The sequence below is a fragment of the Puma concolor genome, chromosome D1, assembly GCF_028749965.1.
Source record: "Puma concolor isolate L17-30 chromosome D1, mPumCon1.1.hap2, whole genome shotgun sequence".
Lineage (NCBI taxonomy): Eukaryota > Metazoa > Chordata > Mammalia > Carnivora > Felidae > Puma > Puma concolor.
The window spans coordinates 711818-730859 of NC_141676.1; the positions used below are offsets into that span (position 1 = coordinate 711818).

The 19042-nt window shown below is 59.6% G+C and overlaps 1 protein-coding gene across 2 annotated transcripts in view; it reads left to right on the plus strand.

The window, feature by feature from the left end:
* AP2A2 (adaptor related protein complex 2 subunit alpha 2) overlaps window positions 1-18415 on the plus strand; it is an 89367-nt gene extending 70952 nt beyond the window's left edge. Inside the window, exons 8-22 of one of the 2 annotated variants that reach the window (XM_086676546.1) lie at window positions 463-613; window positions 1917-2085; window positions 3044-3181; window positions 6007-6189; window positions 6728-6825; window positions 7253-7484; window positions 7588-7755; window positions 10424-10584; window positions 13210-13292; window positions 14950-15039; window positions 15847-15970; window positions 17013-17129; window positions 17209-17278; window positions 17409-17543; window positions 18235-18415. In XM_086676546.1, coding sequence (XP_086532672.1) covers window positions 463-613; window positions 1917-2085; window positions 3044-3181; window positions 6007-6189; window positions 6728-6825; window positions 7253-7484; window positions 7588-7755; window positions 10424-10584; window positions 13210-13292; window positions 14950-15039; window positions 15847-15970; window positions 17013-17129; window positions 17209-17278; window positions 17409-17543; window positions 18235-18312 — 1997 coding nt within the window. In that variant the 3' untranslated portion in view covers window positions 18313-18415. The remainder of the gene's footprint in view (window positions 1-462; window positions 614-1916; window positions 2086-3043; window positions 3182-6006; window positions 6190-6727; window positions 6826-7252; window positions 7485-7587; window positions 7756-10423; window positions 10585-13209; window positions 13293-14949; window positions 15040-15846; window positions 15971-17012; window positions 17130-17208; window positions 17279-17408; window positions 17544-18234) is intronic. The other variant, XM_086676547.1, reaches the window with a different exon arrangement.
* The last annotated feature ends 627 nt before the right edge of the window (window positions 18416-19042 follow it).

Genomic DNA, 19042 nt, shown 5'->3' on the forward strand with positions numbered 1-19042 from the left:
TGGGTGTGCTGGGGGCTTTGGGGGACATGCTGTACAGGTTGTGTCTGATATTTGATATTTTTATTGCTTTCTTATTCTTTTTTTTTTGTCTATTATTTCTTTTTTCTGGTTTCATTAGAATTTTTAACATTTCTTTCTCTTTGTTGGTTTTGATAACAGTGTCTCTATTTCTATTGGAAATAGAAAGTGGAGGAAAAATCTTTTGTCCCCTTTCTTTCCAACTTTTATATTTCTTGTCTGCGTCTCCGAGATTTTCTTTTCTCTCTTCTAATTCAACGAAGGTGTTAAAGCATCTCATTTGCATTAAAATGTACATGCAGTGACATCCTCTCGCTGGAAAGAGCCGCGCACTCTGATGGGGAGCATGTGCTGGCCAGCCGGCTCCCCCTGGTTGTGAGGTGGTGCGGCTGGGGGGCAGGTGGCTCTGGGGGGCCCGGCCCGACAGCGCTCTGTCTCGCCCAGAAGACCCTGCAGTGCGAGGCCGCCTGACCGAGTGCCTGGAGACGATTCTGAACAAAGCCCAGGAACCACCAAAGTCAAAAAAAGTGCAGCATTCCAATGCCAAGAACGCCGTGCTCTTCGAGACCATCAGCCTGATCATCCACCACGACAGGTGCGTCAGCAGTGGGCGGTGCTCTCCTTCCCCGGCCTCTTCCCCGGAGCGTCCTGGGTGACGTCGGGTGCTTACCCGCTCCCCGACACGGACAGGTCGCCTCTGCCCTATTCAGATGGGTGCGTGCTCCCTGTGGGCTCCTCTTCTGGTCTCTCCTCCGCTGCTTCTCTCTGGCCTCAGAACTCGCGCACCATCTGCCGCGGTGTTACCTTTCCCCGAGGGCCTCTCCTGTTTGTCTGGAGCACCCTGCTGCTGCCTGGCTTCTCCCGTGACCGCACAGGAAGGGGGGCGGGGGCCCTGTCCGCGTGTGTCCCCGTTAGCCTTCCTGCGGCACAAAGCGACAGTCAGCATTGGTTTGAGGCCTTTGTGGGGATGTGGTGGCGGTGGCCGAGTGTGTCGGCGAGCAGAGAGATTGGGGATGGGGGGATGGTTTGCTTCCTTGCGTTTTCTTCTCAGCTCCTGTAGCCCGACTTCCTGCCCGTGGCCTTGAGCCCAGTGCCTTGTTTTAGCATTCCCGTTAGCGTGCCGGGGTGGCTCCCATGCGGGGCTGTGGGAGACGCTGCCAGGGTCCCCACGAGTGCCCGCTGCTGCACTCCACCCAAGGTGGTGTGGGGGCACGGTAGGCGTGGCCCACCCTCTCCCCGCCACCTTCCGCCTCGACGTTTTTGGACAAACGTAGTTACTTGTGACAGAAACTCAGTCTGAGAGTCCTACTTCAGCAGGGTTGGGAACTGTTGAAAACAAAACTTTAGAGGTCAGAGGAAGCCTTTTGGTCTTTATTGAATGCGTTTAAAGAGCCACAACATCACGAAGGTAAAGCGGAGAGTGAGCAGCAGGGTGGCGGAAACTTCTTGGCGGCTGGCGCTTCGGGACCCACCTCTCGTGTCTGCCTCTGTGCACGCAGCTCTCGGGACTCTTCCCATGGCAAGGCCCGTGTTCAGCCGTTCACCACGGCTGGCTGCCTCTGGCTGAGGTGACGTTTCCGGCCGCTCGGCGAGAGCCCGGAGCGTTCCCTCCGCCAGCTCGGCGCCGAGGCTCAGGAGGAGCTTGGTTTGGGACGGCGCCTCCGCCGCCACCGCCTCTTTGAAGTTGTGGAATCCTGCGCGCGAGGGGGCAGCGAGCTGAGCCGCTGCGAAACTGACCTCAGGGTTTAGGTCCATGGCTTCCGGTGTGGGGGCCCCGAGGTCTCCTCTAGCAGTGCCGTGGCCGCGAATGCCACCCGCCTCGCCGACCCGTGCGTGGCCCTGTCTGTGAGGCTCCTACCGAGGAACCCCCAGCCGCCCCTCTTCTCCTGCCCATGCAGTGAGCCAAACCTGCTGGTGCGCGCCTGTAACCAGCTGGGCCAGTTCCTGCAGCACCGGGAGACCAACCTCCGCTACCTGGCCCTGGAGAGCATGTGCACGCTGGCCAGCTCCGAGTTCTCCCACGAAGCCGTCAAGACGCACATCGAGACGGTCATCAACGCGCTGAAGGCGAGTGCTCTGTCCTCGGGGCTCTCGCTGCCGTCTCCCCGGGGGTCTGTTCTCTGTGAGGCAGGCTTAGAGCACATAGTACCCAGCGCCGAGTCCCGCACGTACCCGAGTCACGATAGGTGTTTGAATCAACGCAAACGGTTCTTTTTGGTAGAAAGATAAAACATCTCGTCCTTGTCTCTGAGAAAACTCACCATGTGCAAAAGAAAATCCGCTTTTCTCAAGGAATTAAAATTCCAGAGTTGAAGAGCCAGGTTGAGGTTACTTGCGCCTGTTACCTGCCTTTGTGAGTCTCCAAAGCAGGCGGTGTGGGCTCGCTCCGCAGGCTCGGCCGTGACAGCACCCCTGCATTCTCCTTGTCACGCTAGGTCCGCTGGAGAACGCGAGGCCGGGGGGAGGCCACAAAGCCCGTTGTTCTGTCCCTGGCCTGACCCCGTTCCTTTGTGTGCTCACATTTTTGGTGTGTGTTTTGAACGAGAGGCCACACGAGGGCCTGGCCCTGCTTCTGGTGTTTGTTATCACTCACTGCCAGTCTCAGAAAGACTTGCCCTTGCTCTGGCCCGTGGTCCTTCAGCGGTGCTTCCCGGGGCTGTCCCGTGCTGAGGAGCAGCTAGGGTCTTACTCCGCAGCAGAGGCTGAAGAGCAGGTGTGGGGTGGGGCCCGAGAGCAGCGCTCTGAGAAGCTCCCGGGGGAGGCAGAAGGTGCCAGTCTGTGACCATACAGTAGAGGCCTCTGACTGCTCCCCAGGGACGGAGCTGGATTCCGGGTGGGGAGAGTCAAGGAGCGAGGGGCTCCGTGAGACCTGTCGCGGGGAGGGGGGTGGTCCCGAGATCCAGACGGGGAGCGGGGGCAGTGCGCAGTTAGGCGTTGGGACGGAGTCGGGTGCCTGAGCCGCGTGGCCTGGTCACCTGGCCCGGGCTCTGCTCGTGCGGCTTTTCACTCTGCCTCGCACCCCCAGACGGAGCGGGACGTGAGTGTGCGGCAGCGGGCCGTGGACCTCCTCTACGCCATGTGTGACCGCAGCAACGCCCAGCAGATCGTGGCCGAGATGCTGAGCTACTTGGAGACGGCCGACTATTCCATCCGGGAAGAGATTGTGAGTCTGAAGGCCGCCGCGCTGCCACCGCAAGACCTCCTTTCCTTAGAGTGTGTGATTCTGCCCTGGCGCTTGATCGGGAATCCGCTAGGTCCCGGGTCGAGATCCCTCTGCTTAAGCTTCCAGGCCGCGTTCTCAGGGGAGCCTTGCAGGCTTTTGGAAATGACTTGAAACAGCCCTTGCTAACAGGGACCCTCACAGTGAGGTAGTTTTGCAACGCAGGTGAGTAAGAGTGCAGACTTGTGGGCACCGCTCTGTACGTTTGACCCTTGCCTTACTGCTTATGTGCTCAGCCTGTGCTCCTGCCTCTCTCGGATGCATCGAGCTCAGCCACCATCGGCAAAGCGGGTGTGCACGCCAAACAGATTGCCAAGAGTTCCCCAGATACTTATCGTGAGAAGCGCTGATCATGATCCAGGTAGCCTGTGGCCAGCAGAGAGGGGCCCCGAGCGTGTGTGTGATTCACAGAGGGCTCAGCGTGAGCCTGTGTGAAGGGGTCAGCTGCTAAGGTTAGCGGTCCCGCAGCCTCTCATCCTATGAAAAGTGTGTCTTATTTGTCTTTCTGGGGAGCGAAGTGCAGTTGAGGCCTCCTTGGGAACTCTGGGGGCAAGTGCCCAGCGTCAGAGCTCCCCACGGCTGACTCTCAGCATTGCTCCTGGGCTGCTGTTGGGCTTGGAAATGAGAGGCTGGGAGCTTCTGAGCCGATGTGGCTCCGCATATAGCTGGACACTCAGGCTTCTAGGGGATCATTTACTGAATGGCTCTGGCCCCTGTGGCCAGTCTGGGGCAGGTGCTGGCTCTTCAGTGCTGAGTGGCGTGGCCTAATTACCACGTGGCCATGCTTTGATGAAGAGCGGGGCTGGCCTGGAGAAGAAGGTCAAGGAAGGCTTCTCAGAGGAAGCAGCCCTGGAGCTGAACCGCTGAGCAGCCAGGAGAGAGGACACAGGCGCTTTGGTGGGGACAGGAGGGACAGGGGTGACCAGCCAGGAGAGAGGACGCAGGCACTTCGGGGGGACAGGAGGGACAGGGGTGACCAGCCAGGAGAGAGGACACAGGCACTTCGGGGGGACAGGAGGGACAGGGTGGAAGATCTAAGAATAGACGTGCAGGGAGAGGGGAGTCCGTTGTGGGGTAGGGGTGGGGTCACATTTAGAGTGTGGCCAGGCAGCAGGGCCTGGGCTCCCGTTTGTGTGGGTACAGCAGGTTCTGGGGACTGTACTCACTGGGGCACTGTTACCATCGTGGTTCTGTGTGTCCTGAGCTGAGACAGAGGGGCCATGGTCTTCTGTGTCATTAGGTGGGTTTTTTTGTTTTTTTTGTAAGTCTTGTTTATTTTTGAGAGAGCTAGAGAAAGAAAGTGAGAGAGAGAGAGAGAGCACGCAAGCTCGAGCAAGCAAGGGAAGGGGCAGAGAGAGGGGGGGAAGAATCTCAAGCAGGCTCTGGGCTGTCAGTGCAGAACCGGACGCAAACTGTGAGATCATGACCTGAGCTGAAGTTAAGAGTCGGACGCTTAACCGACTGAGCCACCCAGGTACCCATGGGTAGGTTTTTAAGGTTTTGAATGATAACCGGTTCCGTGTTGGCTCTTACTCCCTTTTACATGGTGAATGGCATTGCTCAGTTAGCTTCAGTCATACGAGGGGTAAGACAGATCTTCTGAGTTCGCGGTAAATGCTCTGTCTGGCCGTCTGTCCAGCCTGGTGTGTCGTATCATGCGTCCTGTGGTCGTGTTAGCTGCCGGGCGTCCGTACCTGGACGTGCTGCTTGCCCTGCCCACGGCGGGGCCTTTCTGTCCACGAGGAGTGCAGGTCATAGGCAAGATGGTGGAGCGCCTGTAGTGTGGGTGAGGATTGGCAGAGGCAGGGCTCTGGACCCCGGGGGGGCCTCGGGAGTCGCTGTCATGGAGTGCTGGGGGGTTTCTGCAGGAGGTGGCAGTGAGCTCGTCCTGAGAGGATGACGGTACTTGGGGGTGGGCAGCTGGGCGGCAAGGAGGCGGCTCCGTCCGGTGGGAGCAGGGCATGTATGGCAGAGGCAGTGAGGCTGCTGTCCCGTGTCACGGTGAGAGGCCCCGAGTGCTCAGCTTCGGGGTGAGCTCTGGGCTCGAAGGATTGAAGCCGAAGGAGGGCAGTGATGCGGCCTGAATTTTGGAATGATGCTCTAGGATCACTGTGGAGGGTCGCCACGGAGGCCAGAGAATGGGCAGAGCAGGTGGGTGGTGGTCCAGGCCCCAGCAGGAGCTCTGGGGGCGCGTTCAGGAGGGCAACACAGCAGGGAGGTAAAGACAGGCAGCTGCGTGAGGGACACAGTCTAGCGTTGGCAGCTGGTGCTGTTTGGGGGGCTTGGTGCCCTAAGAAGGTGGCGTGGGTGGGGGTGAGGGTCTGCTTTGGGTCAGCCCAGTGCCATTGCCCCTGGGCAGTGTATATGGCCCGCAGAGTCCTCTGGAGGGCGTGGGGGTAAATGAGTGGGTGGGGTCCCCCGTGCAGAGTTGAGGGAGGCTGGCCAGAGCAGGAGAACCCAGAGAGCCCTGCCACCCTGAAGGCGGGCTTGCTGGGAAGGGCTGCCGAGGCTCTGGTCCGTGGCGGTGCAGGGTCGCCATGACCCGGCTGGACCGTGTCTCTCCCGGTCTGTTCCTGGAGGGCAGTTTGGCTTTCCCCAGTGAAATCTGCAAATCTCAACTTTCTGGGCTCCCTCGAGAATGTGGTGGAAGCTTCTTGCACACCCGAGCTTTGGCACACGTGTTCAGGTCCTTCCGAGGCCCTCGAGTTGACGCGGCGCCGGCGGCTGTGGGGCCCGGAGCGGCTGCCCTGAGCGTCCGCACCCTGCAGGTGCTGAAAGTTGCCATCTTGGCGGAGAAGTACGCTGTGGACTACACGTGGTACGTGGACACCATCCTGAACCTGATCCGGATCGCCGGCGACTATGTGAGCGAAGAGGTGTGGTACCGCGTCATTCAGATTGTCATCAACCGCGACGACGTGCAGGGCTACGCTGCCAAGACGGTGTTCGAGGTACGGCCCGGACGCGCCCTCGGGATAAGGCGTGGGGTTCTGGCGGGCGTTGCCGGCCTCCCTGTGTCTCCTGCCCACCGTTCTGGGAGGTCCCGGCTCCTATGCTGTGGACACCACCTCTGCTTGAGCCTTATCTCCTGCACGTGCAGGGTCTCCGTTGGTGAGGGGCGTGTGCCCCTGGAGGATGCTGGTGTGCACCTGCCCCCGCCTGGGGCCTGAGTAGAGCATGGCTGTTGTTCCAGGGCTGGCACTGGCCGCATCTCTGCCTTTGGCGCTTCCCTGCTACTGACCTACCTGCCGAAGTGGCGGGAAGGCAGGGAAGGGGCAGATACTAAAGCCGGAGGGTCTCGGGGCAGCTCTGGTGGAAGCTTGCACTAACGTGAAAAACAGGCCGTGCGGGAGGGCGGCCTGAACCCCGTGTGGGCCTGGTGCCTCGCCACCTCCTAGCGACTTTACCCTGTCGTCAGACGCCTCCCGGCTCTTCTGCCTGTGCCGCGTGCTCCTGTGCATCAGGCTCACAGTGCTCACGGTTTCACAGGCTCTTCAGGCTCCGGCGTGCCACGAGAACCTGGTCAAAGTGGGAGGCTACATCCTGGGAGAGTTTGGAAACTTGATAGCTGGGGACCCCAGATCCAGGTGAGAGACCCCGTGGGAGCCGGGTGAGCACTGCGCCGTGATGCCGGCTCCGTGCTTCCTGGTTCCCACCTGGCGGCCGAGGGGAGGTTGACGGGTGTCCTCACCTGCTTGTTGGGACAGCAGGGCAAGAGCACTTCCGCTCTGGATTCGTGTGTTTTTATTCTCGTTCAAGCCGTACAAAAGTCAGGACTCTTGTTGACAATAGATGCGTGGTCACGTGGCTCCCACTGCCACAGGGAAGCGTGCTCTTGTGTGGGACAGGAGGCGCACGCCTGCCTGTGCGCCCTGTCCTGCGTGGGAGCGGTTCTGGTCTCGCGTAGGGGCCGTTCCCCAGAGCCACTCCTCGCTCGCGCCCGTGGGTGAGGTGCGTGGGCGCAGGAGCAGGGGGACACGGACGACGCGCTCCCGCCCCGTCTGTGCCCCACAGCCCCCTGATCCAGTTCCACCTGCTGCACTCCAAGTTCCACCTGTGCAGCGTCCCCACCAGGGCGCTGCTCTTGTCCACCTACATCAAGTTCGTGAACCTGTTCCCGGAGGTGAAGACCACCATTCAGGACGTGCTGCGCAGTGACAGCCAGCTGAAGAACGCCGATGTCGAGCTGCAGCAGCGGGCCGTGGAGTACCTGCGGCTCAGCACGGTGGCCAGCACCGACATCCTGGTAGGCCCCGGTGGCTTGGAGAACCCCTGCCGCACCGTCCCTCGCCCTGGGGCCGGAAGCTGCGGGGCTTTCCGCCGCCGTGACTCCGGGCTTCTTCCTCCAGGCGACCGTCCTGGAGGAGATGCCTCCGTTTCCGGAGCGCCAGTCCTCCATTCTGGCCAAGCTCAAGAAGAAGAAGGGCCCGGACACAGCCACGGGTCTGGAGGAGGCCAAGCGGGAGAGGAGCGCCGCTGTCAACGGGGGCCCCGAGCCTGCCCCGGCCAGCGCCGCGGTGGGTCCCTTTCTGGTGGCGACGCCTGCATAAGCTCCTGGGTCGCCGGGTCCCCGAGATTCGGCACCAGCAGAGCATTTGCCCCCTGGGGAGAATGTGTTGTTAGGTGTGAGGTGTGTGCCGAGAACGCAGTGGTGGGACCCAGCCAAGCCCTCACCTCTCCTTCACCTCTGACCTCAGAAGGTGCTCCCCCCACAGGCGCCTGGGCCTCATCTTCCAGACTGGTCTTCAGACTGCCGTCTCGGGCCTAGAGTCCCCTCCCATCTCCTCTCTGTCCTGAGTGGTTCAGACGATGTGAGCGCTCGCTTCTTCTGTGGGACTGCCTTGCGTAGGAGGCCATCCGGCTGCTCTTTGTTGGTGGAGAGCGGACCCACCTCACACCTTATGCTGTTCTTAGAGATTTTCAGCAGTGACTTGGGTTAGGGCCTGTTTCCCTTTTCTGTGTGACGTGGTGAGGGCATTCACGTATAAGTGAAGACCTGTCTTTTGATGTGCGTCTGGGGGAGGTGTCATTTTGAGAGCTGTATTTGTTTCTTTTCTCTCCCTGGCTCGAGCAACAGCTTCGTGGGAACGCACACGCCAGCCCTGCCCCGCGACCGCCAGCTGGGCGCCATGACCAGCTCCCCAGGACTGTGGGCTTTCTGCTTGTCCATTCTGGGAGGAGGCCTGGAGAGCTTTGTGTCGTCTCTGGGATCTTGGCCCAGGGGTGTGAATAATGCCTTTTAATGATATCAGGTGGCCTTTGTGAAGAGGAGTGTCAGAGGTGACATGCGCCTGTGTGCAGACAGACCGAGGCCTTGGGGGCTGGCTTGTCAAGGGCGTGATTATGCCTGAGCCGTTGTGCTCCTTGATGGGGTCTGTGGCCTGTCCCCTGGTCTACTTGTGTGTCCCTTTGACCGTGTGTCTGGCCCTCAAGCCGAGGATCCTGGGCCTGCCGTGAGCCCTCTATTCAGGCCTCACCGGGCCTCCTGGGGGAGGGAGGAGGCAGCCAAGGGGCAGTGGGTCTCTGCACGCCTGCCTTGGGGCAGAGCTCGATGTGGGACCTGGGCAGGGAGTGGCTGTCCAGGTGGGTCTTCCCAGCAGAACAGCCTTGCTTTTGTCTGTTGTAACTTTCAGGGCACATATTTGACTTCATTGGACAAAAGATTTGCCCATTGTCAGAAGCGTGTGAATCGTTATTCGGGAATCAGTGGTAAAGATCTTTCAATAGATGGCAGAGGCGACACAGTCCCCATAACTCCCATGTAGGCTGTAGTTTGTCAGCTATGACAGATATCTTCCTTGCATAATTCAGAGCCAGGTTCAAAGCCACCTGAGTTCTGCTCCTGACCCTCCTCAGGTGGGCAGACTCCTATGGCAACAGTGTCAGTAAAAAACGGTGTCATGTGAGTAGCTGTGCTCCCAGGAATGCCGCTGCAGGTGCAGTGAGGGGCAGGAACCACCTTGAGAGGCCACGTCCAGATGCTGCTGGCTCCTGATACCTCCTCTGACAGCTCCTCTGGGGTCCCCGTCCCTCAGGCGCCTCCTCTCCCAGACTCTCCGCTTCCTGAGGGGAGCCTCGGCAGGGCTGGGAAGGAGGGGCCGTCACGCAGAGCACACGTTTTGTAATGCCTCTTTTATCTTGGAATAGAATTCGTATGTGATATGACATACCTACGATGTAATTTTTTAGAAGTTCTTTAACTTAACCTGAAAGAGAAACGGGCAGTTATTTATACTAACGTTGATTTTCATGTGTAACTGCTCAGCACAGCCACACTGGAAGCAGGTGGCCGTCAGAGGCCTGGCCCGAGGTGTGCCTGGCCAGTGCCCAGAGTGGGCACGCCCACACGCCGGGGGGCAGGGGTGGGGGGGCAGGAGGAGAGTACTTGGCCTCCCTCAGCTGTCCCTTCAGGGTAGTTGTGTTCTGGAAAGATGGACGTGGGTTAAGCCCGACCAGAGTGTGAGTGCAGTAATGTAAAATGGCGCCGGGTGCAGTCTCGGATAAACTGATTTTGACCTTCACGAATGCTCAGTGGGACATTCAAAGGTCACTCAAGACGAGTCCTCAAGGCAGAGCGGCTCATCCCTGGTTCTTGCGGCGACATGGCCCCTGGTCGTAAGCAGAGCCCCACGTGTTTATAGGGGTGCGGGGTCAAAGTGTGAGTGTCAGCTTGGGTGAGTGGTTTGTGTTGTGTGTGGCCCTCGGTGGCTTTTTCTTTTGCCTCGGATCAAAAAGTAATCATTTAAAGAAAAAATGGTCTGTAGGCTTTTCGTCTATTTGTTCTCTATAACTCCATAAGGCCTGACACGTGGCTAAACCAAGAATGCACCCAAAGTAGCTTGCCCACTTCTTTGTCTCTTCAAACTCAGTCTCACTCTGGAACGTCGACAGTAACGTGCGTGGTCTCGTTTCTTTTTGATCTCTTTTATGGCAAAAGCGTTTTCAGAACTTTTTTTCCCCATTCAGATAATCGTCACGGAAAAAGGTTGGCTGTCTTTGCAGTTGTGTGAGATGGTGACTGATCTTCAGACTTGGCTCTGGGGTTGCAGTCTCCCCTCACGTGCCGGGCCCTTGCCCCGTGCAGCCTGGCCACGATCCCTGGAGGGGAAGCGCGGGCACTCGCGCTTGCTAGGCCATGGCGTGCCCGGAGGTTCCCTGCTCACCCTCTCCCTCCCTGTTTTCCAGTCCACGCCTTCTCCATCGGCAGACCTCTTGGGTCTGGGGGCCGCGCCCCCTGCGCCTGCGGGCCCCCCACCGTCCTCCGGCGGGCTGCTCGTGGATGTATTCTCAGACTCACCCTCTGCGGTCGCGCCACTGGCTCCCGGCTCCGAAGACAACTTTGCCAGGTAGTTGGTCTCCCGTGTTCTCGACACAGGGACTCTTTCCTGCTCTGACTGCCCGGGGCCCACGGTCCGCATAAGCTGGTCCTTACTGCCCAGGCCCGCCCTGGAAGAGCTCAGGGCACCGGCCTGCTGGGTGGGGTTGCTCCAGAACCACCCCTGCAGCTCCGCAGGTCATCAGTTCTCACGAGGTGCGGGTAGCTCACTGTCGCCAGGAAGATCGGGTGGAAAGGAAGAGCTTCAGGCACTGGCCGCCCGCGTTTCTGAGGCGCATGCTGGCCTCTCACCCGCCTGCGACTGTGCCCCTCTGGCTCCGCACCCTGCCGTGCGGTCGCGCCCTTTCTGGCCTCGACGTCGGTCCCTCTTTGTGTGTGCCTTGCGGGCGCCCAACCTCTGCTTTCTTGTTAACACACACTCTCGGTCGCGCCCTCAGTCCCAGCCTTCCTGTGTCCCGAGGCGCGCACTGCCCCCCACAGCCAATGTGGTCTTTCTGGCTTCCTGTCTCACCTTCCTGGAGGCGCCACGTGCCTGGCTGTGCGTAGCCCCCACTGCCCACGAGCCCCGGACGGGCCCCTGCACCCCCTGCTGCTGCTCTGCTCAGCATGTTTCTCTTCCTGCTCCGTTAGCTGTGCGGTTCCATACCTTTCCCCTGTTGGCTTTCTGTCCCTCGAGTCCCTGCCGGTCTCAAGTCCCGCAGGAGGTGTGGGAGGGCTCGGCCTGGGTGCGGGGGCACGCCGGCCGGAGAGGAGCACCTTTACTGAGCGGCCCCTCGTTCTCCTGAGTCTGACGACAGCAGCGGGACTCGTGCGCTTGCACAGTTTCCTTGTGTCTTGGTGTCCGTGCTGCGTGTGAATTCTTACTTCCTGCTGCTCGTCGAAGATGATGAGGAGAGGTGGGTTTGGACAGGTGCGCGTTGCCGTCGGTGGCTTCCAGAAGTGCCGCGTTGGAGATTGAAAAGCATTGCAGACCCCAGGCTGCGAGGCCCTTGGTGCTGGAGCGGCGTGCGTCCCTGGGACAGTGCCTGCTCGAAGCTGGGCATGCTGGTCTGGGTGGTGGCCCAGGGCAGGGGCTTTCCCCAGCGTTCTTGGTCCTTGCTGTGTGTGCAGGTGCACGTGGTGCCTGGGCCACGGGCTTCCTCGTGTGCACGACGAGGTGGGAGGCCTGGGGGGCGGGTGTCTACGGTGGGAACCCTTGGAGCCATTTGCTCGGCAGCTTGCCCGCTTCCAGGCCCCCAGCCCGGGGGGTGGTGGTGGTGTGTGTGTGTGTGTGTGTGTGTGTGTGTGTGTGTGGTTCTGGCTGTCTGGGCCGTGCTGTGGCCTCAGAGGGGTGGTGAGGGGTCTGCTGTGGGCCGGGTGTAGGTGCAAGTAAAGAGTGCTTTGGGACCAGCACCGCCGGCGTGGGGGAAGGTTTGCATTCTCCCGAGGCTGTCACAGGTGCTTGTTATAAACCTATAATCCCACAGGGTCAGGTTTTGGTTGGGGTGACCCTTTAAGAAACAGCTATCCAGCCAGCCCTTGACTGTCACCTAGTGGGCCATCAGTCAGTGCCCTTGCCATCTCCTTGGCAAATGTCAGATTAAAGTGGTTCAGCCCAAACCAGCAGTGCTATGTGTGCTACAGGGCCTCGGATCTGAGGGTGGGGCACTATGGGCTGCCCCCTCCTTGGGTCTGCAGGGGCGGGGATGTGAGGGGCTCTGCTGCCCGGTCACTTCTTTCTGTCCCCTTGGGCTCAGTTCTGGGCGAGCGTGTGCAGAAGGTTGTGCATACGGAATGGACTGCATTTGACCTGTGAGGCTTCGTGTGGGGCTTGAGCTGGAGAGAGAGCCCGTGGTGTTGAGATGGGGAGTGCCGGATGAGGCGAAGGGCAGCCTTGGGGTCCCAGGGGAGCACGGCTCCGTGGAGCAGGTATGGAGGGAGGACCAGGCCCGACCGTCTCTGAAGGAGCTGCGCCTCCTGCTGCCTGTGCTAAGACCATGCTGGACGCCAGGGGTCGTGTGCACACGTGAGCAGCACCGAATGTCATCTGCAGGGTGCCCGCAGGCCCTTTGTGCGAAGCAGGAGGGGGGCAGGGAGTGCTGACTCTGAGCTTTGCTGGGCCGGCAGCACGGTGGGACTTGGAGATTTTGGGCCGTGGGGGCTGCTGCCATGGGGCGTGTGTCTCTTGGTCCCCTGGATGCCCCAGAGGGCTCCACGTGGCCCTGTGCCGCCCCACTGCCCGCTCTGGATCGTGAGTCCTTTGTGTGCGGGCTGCGGTGCTAGGAGTCACCCCCCAAGTTGTGGCCAGCACCCTGCGTCAGATGGGACAGCCTGGGGTCCAGCTGGCCTGGGAGTGTGTGCTGCGCCCTGGGGCACCTGAGGGAGTTGTGGAGAAGCTGGCTGTTGTGGACCAGCATGTTCACGGGCAGAACACTGACCCGCCCCCTCCTGTGCGGTCATGTCTCTGATGCGCCGGTTCTGTCTCTGGAGGGCGCTTTCACTGGTGTTCCCTTGAGTATTTTCCTACTTTTCCTTTATCTCGTGTCCCATAGAGGTTTTTCCTGGCCTTTTTGTTTGTTAAACCTTTCTTCAAAAAAAATCTTTATATTTTCATTGGGTGCCTTGGAGTGACTCACATGCTGTCCCTTTTCTCTAGGTTTGTCTGTAAAAATAATGGTGTGTTGTTTGAAAACCAGTTGCTTCAAATTGGATTGAAGTCTGAATTTCGGCAGAATTTAGGTATGTGTTTAATTATTTAACAAAAAAAACTCCTCACTCAGATGATATGGGCAGAAAATATTTGTAAATCATACATCTGATAAGGGTTTAGTCTCCAGGATAGAATATATACAGAATTTGAATTTAACAGCAGAAGAACAACCCCATTAAAAAATGGGCAGAGGACTTGAACAGGCATTTCTCCAAAGAAGACAGACACCTGACCGACCAGCACCTGGAAAGATGACCACATCACTAATAATCAGGGAAGTGCCGATCAGAAGTAAGGTGCCCCCCCACGCCCATTAGGATGGCGGCTGTCGAAACAGCAGGGACCGCACATGTGCCGAGGATGCGGCGGACGGACCCTCGGCCCTGTCGGTGGGAACGTGAGCCGGTGCAGCTGCCGCGGAGGACAGTGTGGTGGTTCCTCCAAACATTGGAACTGGAACGAGCGTGTGACCCCCAGTTCCTATTTCACCAAAGAACCGAGAGCTGAACAGATAGAGGTGGTCCGTCCGCTCCCTGGACGGTCACTCAGCCTGACGAGGAGGGACATTCTGACACCTGCCACCACGTGGGTGGACCGGGGGGACGTGATGCTCACGTGTGATCCCCTCACACGAGGCCCCTGGAGTCTCCAGGTTCCCGAGACAGAGTGGACGGTGGGCGCCTGGGCTGGGGGTCAGTGTTTCACAAGGACAGAGTTGCCTTTTGGGAAGATGGAAAGTTCTCGAGACCGAGGGTGGGGACGGCCACACAACAGTGTGAATGTGCTTAGTGCCCCTGAGCTGTGTGCTTAGAGTTGGTGAAGACAGTACTTTCTACGTTTGTGTATTTTATCACAGTTTTTTTAAAAAAGCTTGTAAGTCTGCTCCTCAGCGCCCCCCCCCCCCCCAAAGAAAACTATGTCTGCTGACCGTTGGGGTGCTGCTGGGGGGCTCTTGTGGACTGACAACTGCCCGCCTCCCTCTTGGGCACCGTCTCTGAGCCTCGTGAGGACCCCGTTTTCTCCGTAAGAGCGAGTGCCAGTATGGGAAACGGGACAAGTGGGACGCCTGCCCTCTAGGGGTGTTTAGGGCCATCGTGAGGATTACCAGAAACCTCCTGGGAGCTCTGTGCTGACAGCAGGGGCTGAGGCGTCCTTCTCGCTCTGGTGAAGGTGCTGCGCTCCGGACCCTGACAGTCCCCACCCCTAGTGGTGGCGATGTCAGCTGGGGGAGGGGTGGTGCCGGACAGTTTGTTCCCCTCCAGGGCATTTGAAGTCCATTTTCCACTCGAGTTCAGAGGGTATGAACGTGTTTAGAAACATTTGTGTACGCGTTTCTGTTGCGATGTTAAGTAACTGATCACATCGGAGCATCCTCCTCGTCTGCAGCACACGGCTCATGAGCTGCTGTGGTGGGGGCAAGGGGCATCGCCGTCGGGGACGCAGGTCTGGCCTGGCCTCCCCGGAGGTGGCGGCCAAGGCCTCCGTCCCAGGTCCCAGGCTGGGCAGGGTCCCAACAAAGGCACGCTCCCCCTTAGGTGGAGAGCAGGAGTTACCCCAGTAGGGGAAGCCGCGGCCCCCTGTCCACCTGCGGCCAGTCTCTGGAACTGATGTGACAGCAGTGACTCTGCTGTTTTTCACGGTTAACATTCAGGATGTGTGTGAAAGAAATTGTTTTCTCCCTTCTAGGTCGGATGTTTATATTCTATGGAAATAAGACCTCCACGCAGTTCTTAAATTTCACTCCAACACTGATCTGTTCAGACGACCTTCAGATGAATATCCTTGGTCTCGTGTGTCTCACACCCCAGCACATGGCCATTTGGGATTTAGAGGAGGGCTCTGAGGAAGTCGTTCTTTATCAGACGCGGGATGCTCCCCAGCTGCTGTAGCGCCTCCAAGTGGCCCTTGTGTTTATAGGGAGCTCGTGGTCACGCGTGGAAAACACACTCGGGCGTCTGCTCCCGGGTCATTTGGTTCCTTGGAGTCACTTTTGTTTTCCCTTATTTAGCTCTCCTGTCACATTATTTTTAAGTCCCTCTGAGCTCTGGTTTCCTTCTCTGGGAGTCTCCCTGAGAGAGCAGCCGCTGAGAACAGGGTGACCGGGGCCTGTGACTGCCCGGGGCCCTGTGCCGCGCCCCCCTGGGGCGAGTTGTGCTTCTTTCCAGCAGCCCTCTTCACACCGGAGCCTCGTCCCTCCTGAGTACCAGAAACGTGGTTAGAACTCTCCCCGCTAGTGCCAGCTTTGTAGCCAAATATCTTTCCTCCAGGGATAGGCCGACCGAACAGAGCGAGGGTTAAGAATGCCCCAGCTTGACCGAGAAGGATGCTGCTTCCTGTACAAGAGGCATGCGAAGCAGCCACCTACCTACCACAGGCGAGGTCCATTTTTATTTTGAGATAAACTGGAAACAGATGGTAAAGGAATTAAAAACCCGTATATGTAGGATTGACTGCATTAAGGGTTTCTTTCGAGATCAGGAGCGTGAACTCGGACCCTTATGGACCCCTTTTGAGAAGGTTTCAGAGCTTGCTCGGCTCAGGCACGTTTCCCCAATGTTGGCGTGGCCTCCTTGACACCTGCACATCTGAGCTTGCAGACCAAGCCTGTGGACCCGACCGTGGACGGTGGCGCGCAGGTGCAGCAGGTCGTCAACATAGAGTGCGTGTCTGACTTCACGGAGGCGCCCGTCCTCAACATCCAGTTCCGGTGAGGACCCATGGGCCTGTGGGCTGAGCCAGCAGCCGGCTCCTGCCTGGAGCTGGGGGGGGGGGGGGGGGCTGGCATCACACACGCCATGCCTGGGCGCAGCTTCGTCCCTGGGGGCCCTTGGTCCTCGCTGAGCCTCAGCGTCCTTCCTTTAGAGGGCATCGTGAGGGCCGAGTGGGCAACCCCGGCAGATGCCGGCACCCGCGTGCACGCGGAAACTCGAGGCCGCTGTGACCTACGGTTCTGAGGGGCCCACGCTGCGGCGTCGGGGCCAGCTGGGTCCGGGTGCCTCTTCGTGCTTGCTGCTCCGGACGTCAGCTGCTGGGGGCCGCCCAGGGGTGCATCGCTGTCTAGTCCCTCCTCCAAGCACACACGCCATCGTGAGTCTTTTTTAAAAACCGCGTGTTGTGCTGCTGCTCGGTTCACTGCTATCCTTTTTCAGTGAGCGTGATGGCATGTGTGTGAAAACCCGGTTCCCTGCAGGTGTCTGTAAGGTTAAAGGTTTGGGGGTTTTCAAATCAGAAACACCAAGAACCGAAGACCGTGTGCTTTGTAGAATTTACGGAAACCGACACGCAAATGTTTGTTTCCTTCTGTAGACAACTGCTTTCTTTAGTCTCTTCTCCTGGAAGAAGGAAAAACCATACACAACTTAAGCCAACTTGGAGTTGTAGGAAATGGGCTCTGGGGGAGAAGTGACGAGATGGTGGGAATTCGTGCCCAAGGTCCGTCCCTGTCCTGGTCTCGTGAGCCCAGCGGGGCCTGGCCAGAGCACCAGCCCCCCTCCCGCCCCCGGACGTGTGCACAGAAACCAGCGATCGCCCGGCTCGTCGGTCTGCACACTGAGACAGCCCAGGCCTCTCTGTGGCTCAGTGCCACCCTTCCAGAACTCTCGACCCCCACGCTGTCGACAGCTCCCATCCACAGGCCCTCCCTGTGCCCCATCGATCAGCAAACTAGGAATTTGATTCTCTAGTTGAGTTTCAGATTTTTTCGGCTGTCCGTTCACTTTGCTCACCACGTCTCTCTGTGTTGCCCATAGGTATGGGGGGACTTTTCAGAATGTGTCCGTGAAGCTGCCTATCACTCTCAACAAATTTTTCCAGCCCACAGAAATGGCTTCTCAGGATTTCTTTCAGCGTTGGAAGCAGCTGAGCAAGTGAGTGGGTGGGCGCAGGGGCAGGGCCCCCCAACTCTGACCTGGCTCAGTGTGGTGACCCTTGTTTCTACCTCACTAGTCCCCAACAGGAAGTGCAGAACATTTTCAAAGCAAAGCATCCGATGGACACAGAAATCACCAAAGCTAAGGTAAGGCCTGCTTGTGGGCGCTCCCAGGGTGGGGACGCTGCCTCGGGCTCTTCAGGGAGGCCGGTCGGGCTGCTGTGCCTCTTGCGGTGCCCGGTCCGCTGCCCCCCCCGCTCCTGTCTCTGTTGCGCAGATCATTGGGTTTGGTTCTGCGCTCCTTGAAGAAGTTGATCCGAATCCTGCAAATTTTGTGGGGGCTGGCATCATCCACACCAAAACCACCCAGATCGGATGCTTGCTGCGTTTGGAGCCAAATCTGCAAGCCCAGGTCAGGCTTCTCCGGGGAATCGCTAAGTCCGCGTAAACTGTGCCGTCCTTGCGGCAGAGCGCGTGCACGGCGAGATCCGTAGGCCTCAAGTGTAGGAGTGAGTCGCAGTAGAGCTGCACGCCCGTGTGGCCGCCCCTGCTACACTGACACGTGTGGCGTCTCTGTCTCCCCAGGGAGTGCCCTGACCTCCCTTAGAGACCGCCGCCGCGGGGCCTGCCGTCGGGCCGACCTGGCCCCGAGCTCCAGCAGCGGTGGCCGCGTGGCCCTCCTGTGCCGGCTGTGCCCCGGTCGGCTGACCTGGTCCTCCTGACGGACACCCGGGCTGTGCCGGTGTGGGGCCGTTTTGAGGAGAGCTGCTCTGTGCCTCTGTGCACATACCTGTTTTCACTTCGCCTGGGGGCCGCCTAGGTGGGAGGGCAGGCTCACAGGGTCTGTGCGCGGGTAACTTCGCGAGAAGCTGCCCCGTCGCTCTCCGGGGCAGCTGCCCGGTGTTGCACGCACCGCGGCCCACGGAGATGCCGGCTGCTCCACGCGCACGCTGGCGCTTGTTGTCGTCGGGCTCGCTCTGTTGGCCTCGGTCTGTGAGACGGGGGTGCTCCGGGGAAGGGCTGGGCACACGAGCTCGGGTGGCCGTCTGCCGCCCCGAGCCCTCTGCCGAGCGCGCCCGCTGACCTGCCGTGTTCTGTTGCAGATGTACCGCCTCACGCTGCGCACAAGTAAAGAGACCGTCTCCCAGAGGTTGTGCGAATTGCTGTCAGAGCAGTTTTAATCGCCGAGGATGCAGCATCAGGCTCCTGTGTGTGTCGGTGTCTCTCCGTGTCTGCTGTGTGTCCTCCTTGCCATGCTGCAAATAAACAGCCCAGTCGACAGGCGCCTCTCAGCCCTGCTTCTCAGACCTTTCGGGCGGGGCCGGGGTGGCCGGGGTGCGCGTCAGAAAGACAGGCTGAGCCCGCACTGCGGCCGAATCGGAAGGGAGAGCGGGCCCGGGACCGGTGTCTGTGGAGGTCAGGACCGTCGTGTGGTTCGGTCTCCCGATGACAGGAGGTTACCGGTGTGAAGGAGGGCGTAGATTTGTTTGGAATCGTGCCGAAACGCCGCTGCTGCGTGGCTGAGAGCTCCCCTCCGCTCGCCTGAGAGAAGCCGCAGCTGGATCTTGACGAGGCTCTTTGGCCGTTTTGGGAGGCGACGCCGGGTGCGGCAGCCGCGTGGCCAGGCCCCGGGTGCGCGAGCACAGAGCGCTCGGACTGGGCACGGCACCCACGGCAGGGCCCTCTAGGGTGGGGTCGCAGTCGAGAAGTTAGAAGCCCTGGTGTTTGGCTGGCGTGGCTGCCAGCGAGACCGCCGACGCTGGCCGGGCTGAACTCCGTGCGGCTCTCGCCAGCCCTGTGGCCGTGAAGGGACACCTGCAGCACTGACCGTCCCGGGCCCCTGCCCCTGGTGGCCACAGGGCTGCTGGCCGCTCTAGAGGGGGCGTGGCCGGCTTCCCTTATCTTTGGGTT